Genomic DNA, 21,833 nt, shown 5'->3' on the forward strand with positions numbered 1-21,833 from the left:
CTTTTCCTATAAAGGGACAAATAATTCACATTTGGGCTTTGGGAACATGCAGTCTCTCATGTAACTACTCAGCTTTGCTGCAGTAATAGTACAAAAGAAGCTGTAGGCTGTATGTAAATAAATAAACATGGCTGTGTTCCAATAAAATGCTACTTAAAAAAAAAAAACACAAGCATTGGGCTGGATTTGACCTATGGGTCACAGTTTACCAACCCCTACTCTTAACTCAGAGATGCATACATTAATTCCAATATTAACTCTCAATAAAGAAGACAACTCCAATTATTAGAGTTTTATATGGTCAGGTGTAAGGTGAGTTTGAACGTTTCCTATTGAATATGTTTTAATGTAACTAACATTTATTGAAAACTTACCATGTGTCAGGCACTGTGCAAAGTTTACCTGCATATCGCTGTGATCTTCTCAACAACCTTATGAGATGGACACCACCATAATTCCCATTTTCAGATGAGAAAACTGAGATTTGCAGAGGTTAAATGACTTGTCTAACATCTCTAAGTTAATAAGTGGTATTAGTCATAAGGTGCAAACCAAGGGCTCCTGATTCCACCAGAGCCCGTGCTCTTAATAACATTGCTACCATTGCCACATTATCTTCCTCCACAGTGTCCTTCATACCTTCACAATGTAAGTTATCCTGTATAAACAATAACAACCAAAAAATCAAAACATACTGTCAGAGTAGAACCTAGCATATTAGGTTTTAAGAATAAACATATGTTATACACCTTAGTCAGTAACCCTTTGTAAAATTTGGCTAATAAGGACTTAAAGAAGAAATGAAAATGAAGTCACTTTTCCATTTTCTAGAGTAAGAATGAGTAATTAAAATTAACAGATAATCCACAAGCTTTATCTAGTTCCCTATTTTTATTCTGTTCCTTCTCTCCGTATGGTATAATAATATAAGTTCCCAGCCTAGATCTTTCCAGTTATCTAGGAAATTATGACTCAGGCCAGAGCCAAAGATGAAGACTAAGTTCCTCACATTTTATTTAGAGAGTCACCAATAGTGAGGCCAGCCACCTCCTTGTGGTGGCTGTTGGGAGCTTGGGATAACAGTTTGTAAAGCAGTAACCATCCCTTCTCTCCATCCCACCCCATTCTCCTTGAGGGAAAAAGGTATCATATTTGCCCCATTCTCCTCCTTCATAATTGGGGATGCTTAAACCATCCTTGCCCTCTACTCCATGGGAGACTTATGATTGCTTCTTGTCTAAAAGTAGCTGAGCCACTGAATCAGCAGAGACCCAGATGAGCTAGGGATTGGAGAAAAGAACTGAGAAAAGATAGAGAAGAGAAGTAGTTCTGGGGAAGCCAACACTCCCACCATTTCCCATGGGTTGAGTGGATACTACAAAAGGCGATTTGGGACTTAAGCCTGTTGGGGCATTTGCTAACTAAAGTGACCCCTACTGAAGAGGCTGTAGGTTAGAATAACCATGGTGGGGAAGGGGGTGCTGAGTGAAACAGGAGGAGGCCAGCCTCATCTGTATCTCCCAATATGAAGATGTCTTCCAAAAAAGATTTATGATCTTCCAAAAAAGTAACCCAAATAATCCTCATGAGAGAGACAGCATGTATATCACTAAATTTGAATTCTCTGAGGTCAGAAATCTTGTCTTCCTTGATGTCTTCTTACCCTGTTCCCAGCACCTAACACGACCTGGCACAAAGTAAACACTTGATTAAGATCTGCCATACAGAGAACACCAGCAAAAAGAAGAGAGCAGACTTGCCACCAGCAACTCTTGATCTCTCTAGGGGATATTATCCCTCATACATACCCTGCTGCCAGCACTTCCTTAGAAGACTGGAGGGATAAAGAAAGCGGGGGGGTGCTGCAGAGGGGAAACAGGGAAGAATAAGGACTTTTCTCCACTTAAGTAGCTCAAGCCTTCGTCCTAGTGTGCAATGAGAGTGGGAGAGATTTTAATTGAAGATTGCAATGCTAATTGCACTAGACTTTAATAGATTAAAATGTTGAAAAAATAATGGGATTAGGCTGCTACCCAGTGGGAAAAGGGCAGGAGTCAACAGCACAGCTGGTAGCAGTTATTGAAAAAATAAATCACTTGCACATTGTCTCTCAGTGACTACAGACAGTTCAATCAAACCAGTTACATTAATAATGTGATATCCTTGGAAAACAAAGGTGATAAGAAAATAAGGATTTTCTGTCAGGACAGGCCAGTGGAATTGTTTTTGTAGAAATGGTGATGAATTTGAGGGTTCCCATTCATGTATTTGTACCCCGACCTTTAGTGACAAGTGGCCCACATTTGTAAAATGACTGTGCAGCATCACACCAAAGAACAATGCAAGATTGTACAGGGACAATGCAGGAGGGGCCAGCCTCCACAAGTAGCAATATAATGATGAATTTAGGCAGGTTCGAGGGAGTATCACTGAAAGATATCCAAAGAGTACTAGTAAATGCAAGAAATGGAATGGAAGAAATGGCAAGAGCCATAGTTTAAGGCAGAAACCAAGAACAGAAAACTAGTAAATACGCTCAAGGAATTAAAATACATGGACAGAGGAAGCATCATGAAGTGGACTGAAGTTGTTCTTGAACATTCACCCACATAATGTTGAAGGTACCTGTCTAACCCAAGTTAAGGGGTACAGTAGTGGCATGGGACAGCTCAAGCTAAATAATCATGCAAAGATTAACTTGATATCTTGGTACCAATGGTGCTCATTCTGCATTATTATTTATTGATTGATCAGTTCCCAATGGAAAATATATATATGAATTAGAATTACATTTTCAGGGCTAATTTGAATTTTTCTGCTCCCTCCAGCCCATAGAAAGTTGGTTGGTTGCTTGCTTGCTTAGTAGCTTGGTTTGAGAATTAAGTGAGATAATATTTCAAAAGTACCTGGCATAAAACCATGTTAATAAGTGCTAATTATTATGAAAGGTCTATTTTTTCATCTGGGTGGTTCACAACTCTGTAACAAGCTCTTGGGTAATTGAGATCTTAGTGTAGAGATGGAAACTAGATGCACGTATCTCGTGGCATAAGTATAAATGTTCAAACAGAGAACTAAAAATAATTTAAGTCTAGTTAGAATGTATGATAGAGTAATATCACTTTAGCTATCTGTTTCAAACCAATTGTGAAACTCTTAAATAGCAACAAGTGGTACTCTGGGTTCTGAACATGGAGGGCGCCTCTTATATCAGCTTCCCAACCGTAGTCAGCTAGAGTGCAGTGGCATGATCTCGGCTCACTGCAACTTCCACCTCCCGGGTTCAAGCAATTGTCCTGCCTCAGCCTCCAGAGGAGCTGGGATTACAGGCGTGCGCCACCATGAATTTTTTTTGTTTTTTTTTTTTTTTTTGCATTTTTAGTAGAAATGGCCTTTCAACATATTGGCCAGGCTGGTCACAAACTCCTGACCTCAAGTGATCGGCCCACTTCGGCCTCCCAAAGTGCTGGGATTATGGGCATGAGCCACCACGCCCAGCCTGCCATTACTTTCAGTGGCCAAAATCACAATTACCTTTGTACCAACCTAATACTTCACTGGATGCAGGTGTCATTTTTCAAGAAATTGGTAAAGCAATAGAGGTAACAATATGACTGTGAATCAAGATATGCATGGGAAAGTCTCCTTTTGAAATGGCTAATTATCCATGGGATGTATGTGGAATTCTGAGAGCAGCTGCAGTTACGTTAATCAGACAGTTATTAACCAAAACTGCAAAGTGGGACAGTTCAAAAAGTACATTGCAAAGCTACAATAAACCAGAGGCTTTTTATTTTAGTGATTTAAGAAAGCTTTACATTTTTATTTCCAATTAACCTATTAATAGTGATGTCACTTAAATACTCCTAAGGAATATTATCTCCTCATTATTGCCAGAAAACATGCTGCCCAATTTCATAGCTCAGCTGTTTGCATGCATGGATGGACAATCTGAATTAACTTGAACAGAAACAAGATTTTTAGACACTCGGCTACATTCCTAGTTGTAAAATTTAAGTAATTAATATGTGACTTTAAATAGTAAAAGAAAGTAAAATAGATAATGTTTATTTTGTGCATCAAAATGATAGTGATGCACTGCTACTCTTTCTATTTATTGTGTTAGCATATCAATAGAAAAATCAGTATAATCCATGCACTCGTTGCCAATACTATTGAGTATTATGGCAATAAGTGCAGATTCTCTGGAGAGCTGACTTTAAATTAAGCTATTAAAGAAAGATTGTATTTTTATTATGGCTGAACAAAGATAGTAGACCTCAGAGACATGAGTGTTTTCACTTAGTATACTCCTTGTGCACTGTTAAAATTGGGCACAAGGACATTCGTGATCCCATTGATCTGAAACTTTAACACATGTAGTTTTGAAAGCTAACTACAAAACTAACATTTATTTGAAGAGAAGGTAGTTATAATGACCAGGGAAATTCAGACCATGAAGTACTAACTAGATGTATTCACACTTACAGCTATCCTCAGTACACGTTAATTCTTTTTCATCCTACTGATGCTTGAATGAACCTGGGTTTTAAAGCTATTTGTAGCACATGAATATGTATTTTCAAACAATGTCCCAAAGGTTAATAATACATCAGAAAATCTCAAATAGCTGCTTCATGTAGAAGGAACCTTTAACTCTGAACCAAGTAAAGTCCTACTAGGGAACCTGCAACTGGTCTTGTTACTTCCACTTATAAGCTATGAGATCTTTCATAAACTCCTGTTCGCCCCAAAGGTCAGCGTCATCACCTTAAGTAAGGATAAGAAAAACCAGAGATAAAAAGATTAATAAGATGAGCTCCTTGCCCTCAGTGTCCCTACGCATGCTTTAATTGGTGTCTTAGTCTGTTTGTGCTACCATAACAGAATACCTGAGACTGAGTAATTTGTAAAGTAGAGAAATTTATTTCTCACAGTTCTGGGTTCTGGGAAGTCCAAGATCAAGGCACCAATATCTGGTATAAACCTTCGTGTGTCCTCACATGGCAAATGGCAGAAGGGCAAGCCCTTTTAATGGCAGCATTCATCCATTCATGACCCAAACACCTCCCAAAGACTCTGCCTCCCTACACTGTTCCATTGGAGATTAAGTTTCCAACACATAAATTTGGAGGAACACATTCAGACCATAGCAGTAGGTGTAGAGTAATAATTATCAGCAACTGCTTCCTTAATTTACCCCCAAATCATTCAATCAGTCATTCTCTCTCGCATTCACTCTCACTCTCTTACACACACACACACACATCAGTCACTACTATGTTAAAAGCTACAAAAGATATTGTGAAAATATACAACGAAATCGCTGCTCTCAAGCTATATACTGGGAGGTATTTATAGAATAACTATCATAAATAAGAGTGTATTTCCCAGTGCTTCTCACAGGACTAGTAAATGCAAAAATCAGCCTGTCTGCTTTCAGCGGGTTACGCCAACAAAGGCATGGTTATTTCAGAAAGAAAAGAGATGCTTCCACCTTGTGGCTGTGTCCTCCTCAGTTGGTTGCTGGCAAAGGCTTGCTGTTGGTAAGCTTTTTGTTTGTCCTTACAAGTAGAAGATTGTGTTGTTTTTACCTTAACACATTTTTTTTTTTTTTTTGCCTTCTTCATATTATAACAAGTATTAGGGACCTTTGTTAAGACCTTGTTCTCTCAGAATTCAAGGTTGCCTTTGGCCAAAGTGAAGTAGATAGCATTTACTTATTCATTTAAGAAATATTCATGAAGCTCTTATCTTGTGCCAGGCACCTCAGCTGACAGTCGGAAAACCATAGTGAGCAAGGCACAGGCTGACTCAAAGCCCCCTCCAGTCTCCCATACACCGTCACCTCCCCCAAAGACTCTCCCTCTGCCATTAATCATTTGTGACCTACACAGTAATCATTTTTGCCCTCACTGCAAGTTTTGATCATCTATTATTTTTAAGTCAATACATCAGCTACTACTAGAAGATACAAAGATACACTCCCTCTTTCCAAGAGTTTATAATTTAGTAGGTTGAGAAATGGTAGTGGGGAGAATAAATACACAAATACCTAGACTAACAGGTAGTGTGACTGTAAGTGCTACAAGAGAGGCATAGCTATAAGAGCAGTGGACACAGAGAGAAGGGAGGATAAAATTCCCCTGGAGTGACCAGTGATGGATTCGTGGAGGATTTGAGCAGAGCCTTGAAGAATGGGCATGATTAGGAGATGGGACTGAAGGATCCAGGGAAAATGACAAAAATAATAAGGAAGGCTGAGGACAGCAGCAAAAATGCCGAGGAAGAAAGAGTGGAGAAAGTACAAGTGGGCCAGACTAAACACAAGAGAGGGGTGGTAATAAGCCAGAAGATTACAGGGACAAGGTCCTAAAGGATCTACACCTCATGTCAAGGAGTTTGGATTCTGTTCAAGAAGCATAGGGCAGGAAGGGAGGTGTTTCAGAAGGAGTGAGGCAAAATCAAAGATGGTCTTTGAAATATACTTATGACAGCCATATGGATAGAAAGAAGAGGGGAAAAGGAGGAACAGCTAATGTAGAATGGCAGCAAGAGAAACGGGAAATGAGAGGCAGCTGCTGGAGACAGGGTACATGTAGAATTGACAGGATTTGGAAACTGACCAGATACAAAGGTAACTCTGACGTCTTAGGCAATTTTAAAAAGAGCATTCAACTCAGTAACCCTGAGGCCACTCCTCTTTCTGTAATGGTATAGAGGCTACACATGTTAAAGTAAAATATTAAAACAAATAAAGGTTTCCAAAAACAGTTTCTCCAATAGGATTTGAGCTAGGCTGCCACTTGATTTTTGTCTTGTTCTTGAATTATTGCTTAAAGCCTTCATCTGGCATATTTGATGTTTTAAAATCTATTCCATCCTGCACCCACTCTACCCCAGTGCTGGTTCTTCCTTTGTTCTACCTTCTCCCCCAGATTTATTCTACTTCCTTCTCTGCCCTATTCTGGGGGAATGATGGCTATGTCTGTATCACCCAACCCCTCTTGCCTTCTGGCTTCCTGTTGGATTTGGCCAATGGGAAGCATCGGCAGGAGATCAGAGGGCAGAAAGAGAGAAAGTACACTAGTTTTCTATTCCTGCTGTAATAAATGACCGCAAACAACACTAATCGATTGTCTTACAGTTCTGGAGTCAGAAGTCTGAAATCAGTTTGTTTCACTGGGTTAAAATCAAGACACCATGTCAGCAGGGCTGGTTCCATTTGGAGACTCTGGGGTAGGAACCCATTTCATTTCATTTTCCAGCTTCTAGAACCTCCTTGGCTTATATTTCCTTCCTCCATCTTCAAAGCCAGCAGCTTAGCACCTTCTGTCCTCTCTGACCTCTGCTTCTGTCTTGCATTTCTCTCTCAGACTTTGACCTTTGTGATTATATTAGGCCCACCCAAACAATCTGGATAATCGCCCCATCTCAAAATCCTTAAGGTATGCATATCTGCAAAATCCTTTTTGCCACATATTCCAGGGACTAGGAGGTGGACATCTGGGGATGGGCGACACTATTCTAGAGGCTAGGGTATTTCTTACCCTGTTGCTCCTGCCTTGGTGCTGTGAGCCTGGCAGCATTCCTTCCCGCTACAGCTCCAGCTCTAGACAGGTAGCCTCTCTTTCATGGCTCCAGCTCTCACTCAGCCCCTGTAACTTCTCTTCCTCCCCGATGTCATTCAGACTAGAGGTGGTAACAGCACTTGCCATATTTATCCTTCATTGCCTCAACAGCCCTCTTGGATTGCACTAACCCTGCCCATACTTTGAAAATAGTCCCATCATTAAATTATCTTCAAAATCCCAGCTAACTGATGTCCCCACCACCCAACTTGGTATGCCTTTTAATGCTCATTCACACTGTTAACTTGTCAGGTCTAGGACTGGTGCACACACAGTCTGAGATAGAGATGTAAATACAGAAGCAGAGGTCAGAGAGGAGAGAAGGTGCTAAAAAGTTGAAATGTAAATGCAATATGCAAGACAGTTGGCTTCAGGAAAACAAGGAATTGTTATCATAAGTCAGTATAGAAGTCATTGCACAAAGCCTAATGCTTATCCAGAAAATAAATGTATCTGATTAGATAAGTATACATAATAATAATCCCTCATTTTCTCTAAATTACATCCAAGGAAGGGAAATAACAGCTCATACAGAATTCACAATAGAAAGTTTCCTCTTTGATTTCCTTTTTGTTTATTTTTCAGTCAACTGGGGAAACTGACTTCATGATCTAATGTAAGTGATTTCTGAGCATCTGGATAAGCTAGCTGAGCTACCAATGATAGCTTTCTATTCTTGGGCAGATAATTGTAAGATATTGCCCCAGTCTCTTTTCACCTGAGCAGTCAAACTAGCATATGAAAAATGGAATGACAGTAGTTATTTTTCCCTTTTAGAAAATGTTTTGCTCCAACCAGCTTGTCTTTAAAATCTCTTTCTTCACATTCATGTCTGTTGCCACACTTGCAGTTATTTATCTGTATTAGTTTAGGGTTTGGATTATCTTCCCAACATTCATGAGATTCTTTTCCTAAGAACTTCATCTAAAATCATGGAATACGATATACCATTCATGTCCTATAAGAATTTCTATCAGGTAGTGCTTATCAAACAGAAGAGTTTTTGGTGTTTTTTGTTTTTTGTTTTTTTTCATTTTTAACCTCTCAGTGATATTTCCAGAAAAATATCATTTGCTCCATTTCACCATTTAATACACCCTCAGAAGCTCAACCGCTTCTCTCCCAGATTCATTATGAAAAATGTATTACTTTTTTACCTCTTCTACTATTATTATAATTATAATGATCTATCATTAATTGTAACTACTGTGATTAATAATAGATTATATTTGTATATTTAGAGATTACAAGGCACTTCCCATATATTATTTGATCATGATCAAACCTGGTTGATGTATATTATGAAACCAAATTAGAATTTTATTATAAACCTTGTTTACATTTGGTTTAAACTATAAGGAGCATACAGCCAAAAAGATACTTTCTGAAAAATGCCTTCTTTCAAACATTCATCCATCTGTTGAACAGACGCATGTGGATATTTCCCATGTGACAGAGTTCCTGTCCTTGGAGAGCTTACAATATTATTGGCAAAGGTCAATACTTCTAAAGAAATGCACAGGAAAGGCACCTGACCCAGACTGCTGGGATCACAAAAGGCTCTCCGGATGATATCATCCCTGAAGTTTGGTTCCTAAGAGATAAGTGGGATTTCCGTTTTTGAAGTGGGGAGAAGAAGGACTCAGATTCTAGCAAAAGGAACAGCATGTACAAAGGCACCAAAAAGGAAACACGCCAAATACCTTAGAAAGGTAGGAAGGGCGAGACACAGTAGCTCACGCCTGTAATCCCAGCACTTTGGGAGGTGAAAATGGGTGGATGGCTTGAGCTCAGGAATTCAAGGCCAGCCTGGGCAACATGGTGAAACCCCATCTCTACCAAAAATATAAAAATTAGTCAGACATGGTGGTGCACGCCTGTGGTCCCAGCTACTTGGGGGGCTGAGGCAGCAGGATTGCTTGAACCTGGGAGGTCAAGGCTACAGTGAGCCGAGATCACGCCACTACACTTGTCTGGGTGACATAGTGAGACCCTGTCTCAAAAAAAAAAAAAAAGAAAGATGGGAAGTGATCACCCAGAGAGCACGCATAGAGCTAGGGGAGGGGAGAACTTGAAAGAATTAAACATCAACCCCAGTTAAGAGCCCTAGAAGAGGCTGGGTACAGAGGCTTACACCTGTAATCCCAGCATTTTGGGAGGCCAAGGCAAGTAGATCATCTGAGGTCAGGAGTTCAAGACCAGCCTGGCCAACTTGGTAAAACCCTCTCTACTGAAAATACAAAAAATTAGCCAAGCGTGGTGGAGTTCGCCTGTAATCCTAGCTACGCAGGAGGCTGAGGCAGGAGAATCACTCAGACCTAGGAGGTGGAGGTTGCGGTAGGCCAAGAACGTGCCACTGCACTCCAGCCTGGGCAACAGAGTGAAAATAAATAAATATATTTAAAAATCTAAAATATTTTAAATATCTAAAAATAAATAAATAAATAAATAAATAAATAAATAAATAAATAAAATGAGCCCTAGAAGAGTAACAAGACTTAGAAAGAAGCAATCTAATAAAATTCTCTGTATGAGATTAATATCAGTAACAGTTGACAAGGAAAAAGGAAGGAATCAGTGAGGAAGACACCAGATCATAATTTAGAGTTCAACTACTTCCACAGTAGGGATACTGTGTCGTCTTCAAGTTTTACATATATTTTCATGTTTTAATTTAGAGGATTTTTGTAAATAGAAATGGAGGCTCCGGAAGGGAGAGCTCCCCCTAAACCTTTGCTAAAGCCGGCTCCCTGATACGATTGTCCAGACAAGGCAACACTCCCACCATAGGATAGTGTGCTCAAGTCAATGGCCGGACATTTTCTGAGCTGTGACTACATGTTTTCTAAACACAAATAATAACAACACCAAAGAAGGCATACCACCTGCAGCAAGTGGTGAATTCTCAGGATCCTGCAGTGGCCTTTCACTTCCAGTGCCAGCTTGTTCCCCTCACCTTTGAGACCCTCCTAAGCAGGTTATGTGCTTAGACAGAACCTTGATGAAGGATTCTTCTCTCTTCTGTGCATCTATAAGGGTCATTTCACACTTCTACTTGGATGAAGTTTCTTGAGAGATGCTGGGACTTTTATGGGTTTGATTTTGCTTTTTTTGGGTTTTTTTGTGGGAGTTTTATTATTTTGTTTTGTTTTAGAGATAAGTCCTCACTCTTGTTCCCCAGGCTGGAATACAGAGGTGCAATCATGGCTCACTGCAGCCTTGAACTCCTGGGCTCAAGTGATCCTCCCACCTCGGCCTCCTGAGTAGCTAGGCATGTACCACCACACCTGGCTAATGTTTTTTATTTTTTGTAGAGGTGGGGGTTTTGCCATGTGGCTCAGGCTAGTCTTGAACTCCTGGACTCAAGCAGTCTCCCACTTTGGCCTTCCAAAGCACTGAGATTATAGGCATGAGCCAGCATGCCCAGCCTGTTTTCTTTTTAAGTGATTACTGTCTAAAACATAGTATAAAGAGAGTCTCAGACAGTTTTCAATATATAAGTGAATTGAAGCAAATACAATTCACAGTTTTGGTGCTCTCAAACATGTGTTTCAGTTTCCAATTGGATTAGAAGTTTTCTCTCTGGAAAACCTGCTGATTTTATGGGCTCCTGTGCCTTGCTGAGGCAACTGAGCCTAACAGTTTATAACGAAAGCCAGGCCCTATAATAGGCACTTGGAACCCATCTAATTCAATCGCAATCTAATGAAAGAAATGGGAAGGTTAATGAAAACATTCAGTGTAACCCCTTGAAAAATATTCTTCCTGTAATGGTTATTAAATAATATCTAACAAAGTTAATCATGAAAACAGCCAGTAGATATTAAAGATCACCATCAAGTTGGAAATCATCCTGTGCTTTGTTCCATCAGGGCCATTAGGGCACAGTATTCCAGTGTCAGAGCACCCATAACAATGACTGCAGCAGCAAAGACACTAGTTCTGACTTTTCCTTTTCCTGGCACTTCATTATTTCAGACTCAGCCTCCATTCCTCTTACTCTCAATTCTAGCATTTGTTTCCTATAACTTTACCTGTCACTACCAATGTGTGCAGGTCACCATTTACTGAAGCCTCATTTGGTCTCCTGTAAGTACCACTGAAATTGTCATGATTTGGCTGGAACTGCGTAAGGCAAGAAAGGTTGAGATATGCTGAGGTGCACTAAAGCTTAACTTATATGGCATGCAAATGAAGACCTTTACTATCACTGAAAGGCAAACCAAACATTTATCGACTCAACTGTGATTAACCGAGGGCCTACTTCTCAGGAACTGTGGCAGGTATAGATGACACAGAGACAATAGGTGTGTTCCCTGTCCATGAGGGGTCTAGTGTCAGTGGGAAAAACCAACCTGTAAGGGAGGAATGATGATGGCATTAGCCTGTGACCTCAGATCATTAGCCACCAAAATGGTCCATAGCTAAGTCCATCATGAAATAAGGAATAGAGATTATTCATGATTTATTGGTATAATATTACAAAGAAACTCAGTTCCTCACACCTAATTATAATCTGGGATCGTTATAGTTTTTGTATGATCATACAAAATAGGCTCTGATGATGCAATGGTAACATGAGGGCAATTAACTGATTACAACCAGCTAAGCATGTTTGTAGTGATGTCCAAGCAACCCTTTGAGCTGGGACTGCTATGACTCACGGCTAAAGTAAATCCAGGATTTAATCTAATTCTTATAAATATTTCACTGAGACAAGCCAAATAGTTTATATATGACTTGACTACAAAAATGCATACAGTACAGAGTTTAAATTTTTTCTTACAACCTGAACTATTAACCACAAAAGGAATTCTGAGATGTTTGCCTTCTCCTGCCTTGGCCTTCCACAGGCAAAAAGAGAAAAAGTTTTTTTACCTGGAAAGCCCCAAGCAAGTTCAAAGATTTGGTGTTTTGTTAAAGAAAAATCTGCTATGATGTATGAGCAGAAATGCATGAGTAGGAATGCAGAACTTACTAGGCTGGGCCCTCCACACAGTAGTTATCTCACTCCACCTTGGCCCTGGGACATTACTCTAAGGTTGTTAGTTGCCCCTAGGCCGGGCGCGGTGGCTCAAGCCTGTAATCCCAGCACTTTGGGAGGCCGAGACGGACGGATCACGAGGTCAGGAGTTCGAGACCATCCTGGCTAACACAGTGAAACCCCGTCTCTACTAAAAAATACAAAAAACTAGCCGGGCGAGGTGGCGGGCGCCTGTAGTCCCGGCTACTCGGGAGGCTGAGGCAGGAGAATGGCGTAAAAACCCGGGAGGCGGAGCTTGCAGTGAGCTGAGATCCGGCCACTGCACTCCACCCTGGGCGACACAGCGAGACTCCGTCTCAAAAAAAAAAGTATCTCTTCCATAGGAAAAAAAAAAATGAGTTCTTAGAATTCCTCTTAAGTTGTTTGGTCAGTTCCCTAAATTTGGCAATTCCTTGATCCACATAATGCAGTGCACACAGAGACTCCTGAATTACCTTTATCTGGTTTTGGTATCTTGGTCTGTCTGTCTCTCTCTCTCTTTCTCTCTCCCTCTCCCTCTCAACTGGAACTCGATATTTTAAAAATACTCTAAGAATGAGTGGAGATCTTAGAAGTTTCATTTTAGTAACATAGCTCAGTTGAAGATAGCTGTGTGGCAGAGAGTACAGAAAGAGACTACATCAGAGTCACAGTTGGTCTTTTTCTTCATTTCTAAAAGGGCTGTGAATTTTCTATTGGTTTTACAAAATTAATTCTCCCGATTGTGATAGAGAAAAGTGACACTCTTTGGTCACACACTGGCCACTGCACTGAAGTTAGATGAGGTCGGAAAGTAGGAAAGTAACAAGAGAATCTCTTGCCCCACCTCCCGCTGTCCCCCCACCCCGTAAGTCGATCTTCTTATATATTCAGATGACAATGAAAGAGATCACATCCCAAATTTATTTAGGGAGTTCCAGTGAAAATTATTGTACAGAATACTGATATTGGAATAAAAATGAAAATTCAACCCTTTCACAGGTCATACTGTTCCAAAGAGAGATGGGAGTCTTGAGGCCAGGTCTGGACTGAGTCTGTTGCCACTGAAACTAGGTCCCTGTGAGTTGGCCCGCTTTTAAAATAATGCCCAGAGTGCTTTGCAACAGTCAGAGTCTATGTTGGCAGCAGCATTTTCATTCCATTACCTAACCACCACCAGCCCCTAGAAACGTTTTTTTCCTTGATTTAGTAAGATCTTGAACTATTCCCAAACTTCCGTTGCTCCAAAATGAGGCAGAAAATCAGCAGACACAAACCCCCACCACCCAATGACACTGATACCCTGGAATGGGGAAAGGGTGTAGGAGAGATTCAGCAGGTATCAGAGCATCTCTCTCTAAGGGGACCCTACATGGAAAGCCGAAATTATGGAAATCTGCCAGGTGAAGAGGTCAGCTCAGGCTCCTGGGAACCCAATAAAAATAATGTCCCTGACTTCCCAGAGACTCATCCCTGAGGCCCCCACAACTTCAGCTCACCCCTTGCGCAGCCCCTAAACCCCTCTGCTTCTCCACCTCCCACGTAGTTTTCAAACCACCCCTTCTCTCCTCCACGCTAATGCCTTCTCCTTTAAGTCTCACAAGCTCCCTGTAGGGAAAAGGGAAAATAAACACATACGTGAATGAAAACTTCAAATTTTCTAAGTCTTGCTAAACTCAAGTATGGGACCGGAGTCAAAAGATGGGGCTATTTCTATCACAACACAAGATCTCTTTTGCCCTCCACATGGTTTTTGGTTAAAATATCAGTCTCAGGACACAAGTAACTGCAAGGCGGCAGTGGCTGTCAAAATTCGATTTGGGGTTCAAGAAGGTTTATACCTCCCTCTCCCATGGTTTCAAGATAAGCCATGTGGAAGTACTTCACTCACTCACCAATATATGCAGTGCACCTCATCCAGACACACAGTTAAAGGAGACCCAGACTCTGTGTCATTGTCCTCATCGTCTCCTTCCCCACAGCCTCCTAATGTCTCACTTGGATAGACCATGTGACAACGCTGCAACTCAGTTGCAGGAAGCTCCCTTCCTCAGTCTTCCACCTTTCTCTTTTTCTGCTTTCCACACTGAGGTCACAGGGAGATTTCTAAACCCCACTCTATTTCCCTGGTCAGGTTACCCCATGCTTAACTTTTTAGTGCCTTGCCATTGCCTTCAAAATAAAACCTAAACTCCTGAACAGCATAATAAACTACTGACAGTTTCCCAAGTATACCATTCCCTCAAACTCTGTAGCTTTTACTTATGCTACTCTCTCTGCCTAGAATGCTTTCCTCTTCACCTGGGGAACTCCTACTGGTACTTCAAAACTCAGTTGAGATGTCACCACCTCCTGGCAGCTCTCCCTGACTACCCACCACTCCCACACTCTAGGTTAGATGTCCCTTCTTTCTGTTCCCTTAGTACTTTGTGAATGCCTCTGTTATAGCAAAGATACATTGAGTAGTAATGGCCTTATTTAGCCATTTTCTTTCCAAATAGACTGAGAACTTATTGTACAAAGAAATGATACCATTTATCTCTATATCCCCAGTTGACTGTCTGGTACATAGTAGGTGCTCAGAAATTATTTACTGAATGAAGACACTCACAACCTAGGAGGGAAGACAGAGACTCATGAATCTGTAATGAGGCATAATAAATAGAGTGGGGTGCCGTTACTACTGAACAGAGAGAGTGGACATCTCTGCTTGCGAAGAGCACAGAGTCGAGGAAGGCACCCATAGCAGAAGATTCTTAGGACCTTCAGAAAGGACAAGAAATCACCAGGCCTGTGGGGAGGAGGAGAAAAAAGAACAGCAGTATGTGTATGGGCCTGAATGCCTTAGTCAGCAGGACACATTTGGCAAGCTTTTCCTTAGAAGGATGACTCTAGTGACAATGAAAAGAGGTTGGTGGGAGAGTGACAGGGGAATACTGGAATAACCACATAAAGGCCTGAATTGAACTTGTGAGCAATGGGATACATATGAGGACAGGGACAGATGCGGAGAAGTTGAGAAAACAAGGAGTGTAGCGCGACCCCCAGCTTTCTGCTTAGGTGAATGGTGTTGCCATTCACCAGGATTGGGAATTGAGAGGAAGAACCACTTTGGGAGAAAGGTAGTTAGCCCTGTCTTCTGCTTCTACTGCTGTTGACTTGGAGTTGCCTGTTGGACAGACAACGAGGTGAAGATGTTTAGTGATCAACTGGACATGTGAGTCTGAAGCTCAGAAGAGAGTCTAGCCAGGAAGGAACACTTTTTCTATATGTAGCTTCATCGGAACTGCTGTTTTACTTTTTCAATTTAATTCTGTGCCATGAGGTTTCTGTTGTGGGAGACGGCTACTTGGGAAGGGATAATTGGTCCCATTTCTGCCTCTGGCTTAGATACATGGCAAACTATTCAACTTCAAGTTATGCCTGTTGCCTCAGAGGAAAGGAGACAATTAAGGAAACTTGAAGAAAGCTACTAGCCCTAAAACAGTTGTTAGTTCTGTCTTGTTGGTTTTTCTGTGGAATGTGGAAGACATGCCAGTGAGGTAAACCTCATCCACTGCCCCAAATCCATACTTTCAAAGGCAGCTGAGTATACCAAAGGAGGTCTTTACCTTCTGACATTGGAATCCTCCTTACCCCTTACAGAATCATCCTTAGGTAGAGATGTCATTTCCTTGCTACAACAAACATGTTCTTCCCCCCGACTTTGGGGGTCTTGTTTTTATGCTCTCCTGCCATTGTGATGGAAAATTTGTGTTCCTATTCTCAGCCAGCCTGCAGCATCCACACTGATAATGATTAGCTATAGAGAGTTTTTCTACAGTTCTGTTTGCATTACAGAGTTTAGACTGAGATCTGCTTTAAGGTACATAACTAAAATAGCATTTTTGCAAAGCCACTCATTGCGCTTTTGCTGGTTAATTTGTCTTATGTTACTTGCACTGAGATGAGACATTTTTTAATTCTAAGGTTCCTGACAGTAATGGTACTGTGGGAGTTACATGATGTGCTCATGGTTGAACCTCCCTTATTTCAACTATCTATTCACAAATGCCAAAAGGGAATTGCTTATGGAACCCAGGCCAAAAGGGAATTGCTTATGAAACCCAATTCAGGAGGAACTGGTATTTAACCAGACAGCTTCTGGCAATTAAGTGTGAGCATGGCAAAGATTTAGCCAGGGCATTAGTCATGTGGAGAGTATGGAGAATCTCATTTTTAATTCAAGGGGCTGTGATAGAAAACTCAAGATCAAATGTGAATATCAGCCAACCACTGTTTACAAAGAAGGCAAATATCACAACAGCACCCAGGGAAATTTAAATGATACATACAAAAATTTCTCAGAGAAGCACAAAAACCAATCAGTTTATCCAACATGCTGAATTGGATGCTGCACTAAGTCAAAAGTTGGCAATAGATTCAATGAAAAGGCCTTGGCCGGGTGCGGTGGCTCAAGCCTGTAATCCCAGCACTGTGGGAGGCCGAGGCAGGCGGATCACGAGGTCAGGAGATCGAGACCATCCTGGCTAACACGGTGAAACCCCGTCTCTACTAAAAATACAAAACATTAGCCAGGCATGGTGGCGGGAGCCTGTAGTCCCAGCTACTCGGGCTGAGGCAGGAGAATGGCGTGAACCCGGGAGGCGGAGCTTGCAGTGAACCGAGATGGTGCCACTGCACTCCAGCCAAGGGGACAGAGTGAGACTCCGTCTCAAAAAAAAAAAAAAAAAAAGAAAAAGAAAAGGCCTTAAAATGTTTACTTCTTGATTCAAAGCAAAGGTGCCAAGGTATTGTGAATTTTAGTATCAGACATATGCCCTAATTTTTAAAACAATGCTAACTAGTTTACAGTCTCTGCCATAATAAGTAATAAGTAACAGTAGAAGTAACATATGGCTGCAACCTTTGTGGTCTGATATTTTCATTTCTGCACAGGTAAATAAAATTTGGTGGTCAGATTCAGGATGCAGCCAGGGATTAGCCTCTTCCAAGAAGCAGCAGGCTGCCACCAAATTATTTGGATGCTCTCAGGTCATCTAGACTGGCTTTTTTTTTTTATCTGTTGACAATGCAACTTGAGTAAAACTATCTTTGACTGACTTAATTTTTCTTCAATCGACAGGTAGGAGATCAAATCATTGAAATCAATGGGGAAAGCACAAGGGACATGACACATGCCAGAGCAATAGAACTCATCAAATCTGGAGGAAGACGAGTGAGGCTGCTGCTCAAGAGAGGCACGGGACAGGTCCCAGAATATGGTGCGTTCCACGTTTTAATTCATTCTTTTGCTCTTCCTTCTGTGAACCATAAATGCTTATGCTTATTTATAAAACGACATCAGCTCTCTATTTCTACATAAATATATATTTAGCTATCAATAGGTATACACACACACACACACACACACACACACACGTATGTTTATGCCCAGGAAATAAATGTGTGTGAACTCTTTCTTTTGCTCCCTCCATTAAGGAATGTTTAAAATATGAAATGTAGGACCTTCCAGGGCATCTCTGAGTGTGCAAGGAGAGTTAGCACCCCTTAAATATTAGAACTTTTACAATTTGACTGATGGTCTGCTGTTCATTTGAGTACACAGTAATTTATCAATTATTTCCTAACACTGTTTGTGCATCAGACTATCTCAAAGGATTTGTAACTGGGGCAGGGACCAGCAGCATATCTTCAGGGTGTGAAATTTAAAATGTAAACTTCAGTTCACGCAATGGTTGCATTTCCTTGGCATTTAGGAATTATTCTGAAAATTCACTCCTGTGTTGTGTTTCTGTATGCTTTTGAGGAAGGCTTTAAAGCATGTTTTGATTCACAGATTTGTCTTCAAACATCTTTAAAGTTGTTGTTTCCCAGCAGCCCATTATAGACACTACTGACAGCATAGCTCTAGTGTGTCCGAAATAGCTGAGTGGTCATTACATGAAAAGCACTGAAACCTGAGGTGGTCTTTAAAGATAATCTCAGTGAGTGACAGACAGAAACAGAAATGCATACAGACACATCAGACTAGTGCAGATAATACCTGTTCAGATTAGGAAAACAAGATCTAACTGCTGACCTGAATAATGAGCTCTAAGTTGATTGAGATAAATTGACTCTCTTTCATCCTTCTATCCCCTACCCAAAAAAAACAGACTTCTAGGCTGGGTGCAGTGGCTCATGCCTGTAATCCCAGCACTTTGGGAGGCCGAGGCGGGTGGATCACCTGAGGTTGGGAGTTCGAGACCAGCCTGACCAACATGGAGAAACCCCGTCTCTACTAAAAAGACAAAATGAGCCGAGCATGGTGGCACATGCCTATAATCCCAGCTCCTCGGGAGGCTGAGGCAGAAGAATTGCTTGAACCCAGGAGGCAGAGGTTGCGGTGAGCTGAGACCACAGCATTGCACTCCAGCCTGGGCAACAAGAGCGAAACGTCTCACAAAAAAAAAAAAAAAAAAAAAAAAGATTTCTAAAGAGCACTTTTTCATTTCAGATTATTCTTTTTGCATACATTGTCTAAATAACTGACTAATATCTCCTTACTTAGCAGGGCAGATCTATATCCTGAGTTCAACTGAAATATCTAAACTCAAAGGCCTTAAATGCATTATATTTCCAGCATCTTGTGCACCCCTCCAAGCCTACAAAGGGAGCTAGCAAGCCTTCACAGTAACTCAAAAAGCATTCAGAAGCTTCTGTAGGGCTGGCTCTAGGCCCAAGGAAACATTTCATCCCAGATTCCTACCCTTAATGCTTGAATCTAATAAAATATTAAAAAAAAAAAAAAAAATATATATATATATATATATATATAATCAATAAGCACAGGCATGATACTGCTAAAATGTACCAGCATTAATCCCTTTGTGAAGAATCTGAACTCTTGGAATAGAATAACTTTTGCACTGTAGAGCACTGACTGACTCAGTAATATCAAAGTGACCTGTGAAATTCTATCACTTCTAAAACATACCACCTTTAATGGTATGCTTCACTCCATGGTGAGACCTGAATATTATCTCTACCCAGACATTTTCATAGAGTTAATATTGTTCTAACAAGTTTATCTTTAAAAAGTTAATCCAACCAGCATGACTATCCTGAGCTTTTCATTTTTCTGTAGAATCACTATTGGTCCACACTTTCTCAGCATCCACACATCAGCTGCTTGTCTGTAGTGAGCAAGTAGAACATACTACTGATCAACCTACGGCATAACTCAAACGGTAATGAACAAATGTGAAGCTACCTCAGACTATCATGAGGAAAAAATAAAAACATGTTTTTGAACAAGACAAAAATTCAAGATCATGTCAACATTATTTCATTAATTCTTAGCATCACCCAAAAATATATGATTACAGTGAAATTCTCAAATGAACCAGAGTGGTGTGATCTCAACTCACTGCAACCTCCACTAACCAGGCTCAAGCGATTCTTCAGCCACAGCCTCCCGAGTAGCTGGGACTACAGGTGCAAGCCACCAATGCCCAGCTAATTTTTTTGTATTTTTGTAGAGATGGGGTTTCACCATGTTGCCCAGGCTGGTCTTGAACTTCTCAAAACGATCCGCCCATCTCAGCCTTCCAAAGTGCTGGGGTTACAGGCGTGAGCCAGCACACCCAGCCTGGGCAAACTTTTGAGTGGCCAGTCATCAACATTGTTAACTGTAGCAGTATTGCAGAATTTCTTCTAAATATATTCCTCTAAAGTGTAACATTAAATCATACTTGCTAGTAATATCAGCAGTTGTCCGCTACTTTTGATATTAAATTGAGATGGATTTTGACTGTAAAAAATTTTAGAGATGATGTCACAAAAGAAAGAACATAATAGCACAGGGCAATCTCCTTAAAGGAAGTAAAACAATAGTCAAACGAGATAAACGTTAGTTCTCTGGGAAAATCTAAGCTGAAAGGTGCGTGGTTATGCGTAAGAAACCAAGATTAAGGATCATAGCATCTTTGAGGATAATGTCATCAAATATTGTTTCTGGAATTTCACAGTGACTGATGGGTGGGGAGATGGGACCCAGGAGTCCCCAAGACCACTTTCACATTTAGAGATTTTCTAGGAGGCCTCCTGGGGCACAGAATGTAACTGTGCTCACAGCTAAGATTTATTACAGCAATATAGTGAAAATACACATTGGGCTCACAAGGGAAAAGACATAGGCGGGGTCTGGAGGAATCCACATGCAGGCTTCCTTATGCTCTCTCTCTCACACGAGGTGTCACCCAGAACACTCTTTCCACCCAGCAACAAAAATGCAGCAACGTATGTGTGACATTGCTGCTCAGGAAAATTCCCTGCAGACGCAGTGCCCGAGGTTTCCACTAGGGCTGGTGATGCAGGGACCCTCTGCCTAGCACATACCACACTTCCAGACTCCCAGAAGCAAAGCAGGCTCAGCACAAACCACACTGATTGTACAAACAGTTTAGATACAGCAAGACACTCTTATAATTTAGCAAAAGGTTTACATTAGCTTAGAGGATGATTTAACAGTCACATTTCCAGGCATCAGCCAATGGCCAACCTCGAAAGCTGGCCTTTCTAAGGAGAGCAGTCTCAGGCCTGCTCTGTTAACCTTTTCTGCACCAGAAGCAAGCCAGAGAAGTGGCCACATCTATGAAAGTCACACTATACAAGTGACTGCTACATCCAAGGAGTGCCCACTGCTAGGAACGCCATAATTCCTCCAGCATCAAATATACTATATCATGAAACAGAATTTCTTGTCTTCTTTCACCCCCTTGATGCTTTCATGTAATAAAGGAATTATTTTTGTCTAAGATAAACTAGAGTATATCTTAATAAATTCTTAAGTAGCAGAACTGGGTAACAGCAAAATAATAGCAACAATAACAACAAAAGAAAGTTCTTATGGAAAAGGAAAATTCAATACTTAAGTTTACCAGTAGATATAGCCAAGATTATAATCCTACTTTTTCCTAATACACCCTAATCATGGGAAAACTGATTTTTCTTAAACCATTCTTGGTTGGAAGGATTTCATCCAACCCTCCTGTTGATACCCCTATGATTCAAAATTCAGGACGGCTTTGAAGCAAGACCCTTATCCGGACTTCTGGACATGTCAAAAAAAAGGCTGATTTCTGTCAAGAGAAATAAAATCTCTCACTCTGAGTTCTTAAGGTGATCTGTGACCGAGAGATAAGCCTAGGTGCCAT

At 40.9% G+C, this 21,833-nt stretch overlaps 1 protein-coding gene across 2 annotated transcripts in view; it reads left to right on the forward strand.

Moving 5' to 3' along the window:
- MAGI2 (membrane associated guanylate kinase, WW and PDZ domain containing 2) overlaps positions 1-21,833 on the forward strand; it is a 1,480,053-nt gene that overhangs the window by 1,402,745 nt on the left and 55,475 nt on the right. For both annotated transcript variants that reach the window (XM_025379587.1, XM_025379588.1), the window contains one exon: positions 17,759-17,897. In XM_025379587.1, coding sequence (XP_025235372.1) covers positions 17,759-17,897 — 139 coding nt within the window. The remainder of the gene's footprint in view (positions 1-17,758; positions 17,898-21,833) is intronic.

This window comes from Theropithecus gelada, chromosome 3 (genome assembly GCF_003255815.1).
Source record: "Theropithecus gelada isolate Dixy chromosome 3, Tgel_1.0, whole genome shotgun sequence".
Classification (NCBI taxonomy): domain Eukaryota; kingdom Metazoa; phylum Chordata; class Mammalia; order Primates; family Cercopithecidae; genus Theropithecus; species Theropithecus gelada.